At 39.1% G+C, this 3627-nt stretch overlaps 1 protein-coding gene across 1 annotated transcript; it reads left to right on the plus strand.

Annotated features, from left to right (window-relative positions):
• The first annotated feature begins 320 nt into the window (after positions 1–320).
• LOC111807149 (trihelix transcription factor ASIL2-like) lies at positions 321–3145 on the plus strand. The gene is made up of 2 exons (XM_023692733.1): positions 321–429; positions 1352–3145. The coding sequence occupies exon 2, from the start codon at positions 1515–1517 to the stop codon at positions 2646–2648; it is 1134 nt and encodes a 377-aa protein (XP_023548501.1). The 5' UTR covers positions 321–429; positions 1352–1514; the 3' UTR covers positions 2649–3145.
• Positions 3146–3627: the final 482 nt, after the last annotated feature.

The following is a 3627-nucleotide window of genomic DNA, read 5'->3' on the forward strand; positions in this document are numbered from 1 at the left end:
CATTATGGAATCCGTAGAAGATCAACGTTTAGTGTTTCCAGTTTCATATGTTGCAGGATCTCAATTAGCACAGTCTTATGGCTTCGATCATTGAACGGGAAGCAGCCAAATAACTACTTATGAATTATGCATAATATTTTATTTCATTCAGATTGCAATTCTTCTTGGTTTGGTCTTCACTCTTCAAGCTTTGAATTAGTTTTGAACCACAAACAACTACTTGAGTTAAAGATGAACAAAGGCATAACAAACTGAAATGCAAAATTATTGGGATTTGAAGGTGTGAATGGATATGTTTCTGTTTGGTTTAACTTGCAGAGGTTGCCTTGAGTTTCTCGATCAGATCGGCGGTGCCCTCAGCTCCACCTTCTCCGACGGACACTCCAATCTTCTCTTTCAAAGCCATCAGGATCTGATCGCTCTCAACCTGTGAGTGTTCCTTTTAAGTTAATTATTTGTTTATAATTAAAATTGTCATATAATTGTTGTTAAAATATCCCAACAGTTATTTCTAGATATTTTAGAAAATAATTTAGTTATTTTGAGAGTAAAAATATCTAATTATTTTTTTAAAATTAGATATTTTAAAAATAAATTGTCTAAATTATATTATAAATACTTATCCACCTGTCTAGATTTTCATATCAAGAAATCTAAATCAAATACAAAATACAGAAGTTTATACAGATTATCTTATAATATTTTATCTAATTTTTTTTTCGATTGGTCTTAATAAGAAGTGCGAGTGTTTCTCAAATTATGTTCGACAATTGTAGTTCAAAATTTTGTGATCACTAATTGTAGATGGATAGGTGGAAGCTCTTATAACATAATATATATATATATATATATATATTGCAAATTTAGTCAATAATTTTTAAATTTTATATTTAATTGATTCATGTTTTGTGTTGTGTTTTTTTTTTTTNAAAAAAAAAAAAAAAAAAAAAAAAAAAAAAAAAAAAAAAAAAAAAAAAAAAAAAAAATCTATCTGGTGTTGGTGAGCAGATGGGGAGGGTAAAATTGTAATTAGCCAGACATTAAAAACCGTACCACAAAAAAACAGCGATGCAAGGCTTTACCGGGAGCGTCATCACGGTCACTCCGAGTACAAAAACCCACCTATCACCTCCCGCCATGTATCTATCCCTCGGCACTTTACCGCCACGTGTCTCCTCCACCCCATTTACTCCCTCACCGACGCCGTCAGTTCCCGCTCCTCTGTTCTTTCCGTCAACCAAATTAAACGCCCCATTTTTTCTTGAAGAATTTATTCCATTTTCTCCGGTCAACTTCAATCCCTATTCCCAAACCCTAACACCCTTTGTTTCTCTCTCCCTCTCTTGAATAGGGACCTTCGCATTTCAGATCGCGGCACATTTCCTGCTCATGACGGTACCGGACCGATTCGCATGCGCCGGTGAACCAATATCTTGTTATATCCATCTACTAGCCAGATCGGTGCGCAACATTTTGGGATCGGCGATCATTTGTTCAAGATTGGACCGGATTCCATGAAGGAAGACGATGAGATTCAGTCCTTTCCGTCGCCAGGGAGTGGATCTCCGGCTTCTCCGATCTCTAACGGCCGGATTACCGTGACGGTTGCGGCGGCGGCGCCTCCTCCTCCGCCATCTGCTCTAAATACGATAACCTTGGCGCTGCCGATTCAGCAGTCCAAGGGCGGCGGCGGCGGCGGAGGAAGCGGAAGAGAGGATTGCTGGAGCGAAGGCGCGACGTCGGTGCTGATTGATGCTTGGGGAGAGAGGTATTTGGAACTGAGTAGAGGGAATTTGAAGCAGAAGCATTGGAAAGAGGTGGCTGACATTGTGAGTAGTAGAGAGGATTATACCAAGATACCGAGGACTGACATTCAGTGCAAGAATCGGATAGATACGGTCAAGAAGAAGTATAAGACTGAGAAGGCTAAGCTTACTGCTGGAGGAGGCCCCAGTAAGTGGCCATTTTATGATAGATTGGATCTATTGATCGGTCCGGCGGCTTCGAAGAATTCTGTTTCCATCGCCGGTGCAAATCCGCCTCTGCAGCCGAACCAGAAAGTTCCTCTAGGAATTCCGGTGGTGAATCGACCGGTGAATCCGTACCAGGCTCAGCAGAACCATAATCACAGTCAACAACAGCAACAGAAGGGGCCAAAAGCTCAGAAGATCCAGTACCACAAGCGGCCTCGTACTACAGATTCCGATTCCTCAGGCTCCGACAGAGAAACATCCCCAACTTCCAGTGATAGTTACCGGCAAAAGAAAGTTCAGAGCAAAAATGTTAGGGTTCAGAAGGAGGTGGTGAATCCGAAACTGGCTCAGGTGGGGAAAACTGAAAAGGGAAAGAACGGATCGAGAGAAAAGGGATGGGTAAATGCAGTGAGTGAATTAACACAAGCAATTATGAAATTTGGTGAAGCGTATGAACAAGCAGAGAGTTCGAAGCTGCAGCAAGTGGTAGTAATGGAGAAGCAGAGGATGAAATTTGCCAAGGATCTGGAACTGCAAAGAATGCAATTCTTCATGAAGACGCAGCTGGAAATCTCGCAACTCAAGCATGGGAGAAGAGTTGTGGCTGCTGGTAATCATCATGGTAGCAACAACAACAACAACAACAACCACAGTAACAGCGATAGCAGCAACTAGATGAGATGCAGAACAAGGTACTATTTTTCTCATCTTTGGAAATTCTAGTTTGTGCCTGTTTATTACACTTAATCTGTTTCCTAATTTATCATTTTCTCTCATAATTTAACTTCATCAAGATGTTCAAATCCTAGAGATTAGTAGTCACTCTGTTTCCCATTAGAATTCTTCATCATCATCATCATCATCATCATCTACTCTTAGTTTCCTCATTGATGAAGTAAATCCTATTTGGAATCGGTGACTGTTCCTTCCTTCTGGTCCTCCTCTTTGGGAATTAAATGCCAAATTTGAGGTCGGACCCAGATTCTGAATTTGCAGAGATGCACTCGTCATCAATTGATTCAAACAAAATATAATTAAAGAGAGAAAACAGAAGGGTCTACTTTATATGACAAACGCAGCCCCTCTGATCCTCTCATTAGTTGTGTTTAACCTGAAATTAATTAATCATTGGATGGGATTTCAAATAAATAAACTATATTATTCTTTTGGCATTTGTTTTGTTGAAGAAAAGCATGCAATGATAAGATTGATTGATTGTCTGGTTGTTGAATCTGATCCTATAATCTTTTCTGTCAAATAATATATATTATATGTATATGAACTTTTAGATAGGATCAAAATCCAAATAGGATGGATGTGTGAGAAAGTGCAATTCTTTTTATGTTTTACTGAAGTGACCAAAGTCAATTTTGATTGATCTAATGGGTCAATGCTTGTCTATTTTGTATCCTTCCAAAAGAAAGACCAAAGTCAATCTTAGATGGATTTTCTTCCCTCCACAGCATTCCAACCGTAGGATTTGTAGCCACAGAAAAAAGTTAGAAACAACTAGATCGTGTATTAAAGCAAAATTCGTTATTTTCTTTTAGTACAACAAAGTGGGGTATGAGTAGTAATGATATCTTTTCGACGAAGTTCGGGTAGGGAGGTGGGAGTGTGCTGTTTGGAACGCGTTCTCAAAACTAGTTATTAA

This window comes from Cucurbita pepo, chromosome LG12, assembly GCF_002806865.2.
Source record: "Cucurbita pepo subsp. pepo cultivar mu-cu-16 chromosome LG12, ASM280686v2, whole genome shotgun sequence".
Lineage (NCBI taxonomy): Eukaryota > Viridiplantae > Streptophyta > Magnoliopsida > Cucurbitales > Cucurbitaceae > Cucurbita > Cucurbita pepo.

Coding starts and splice junctions, on each gene's coding strand:
- LOC111807149 (XM_023692733.1), top strand. CDS start 1,515: ATGAAGGAAGACGATGAGATTCAGTCCTTTCCGTCGCCAGGGAGTGGA.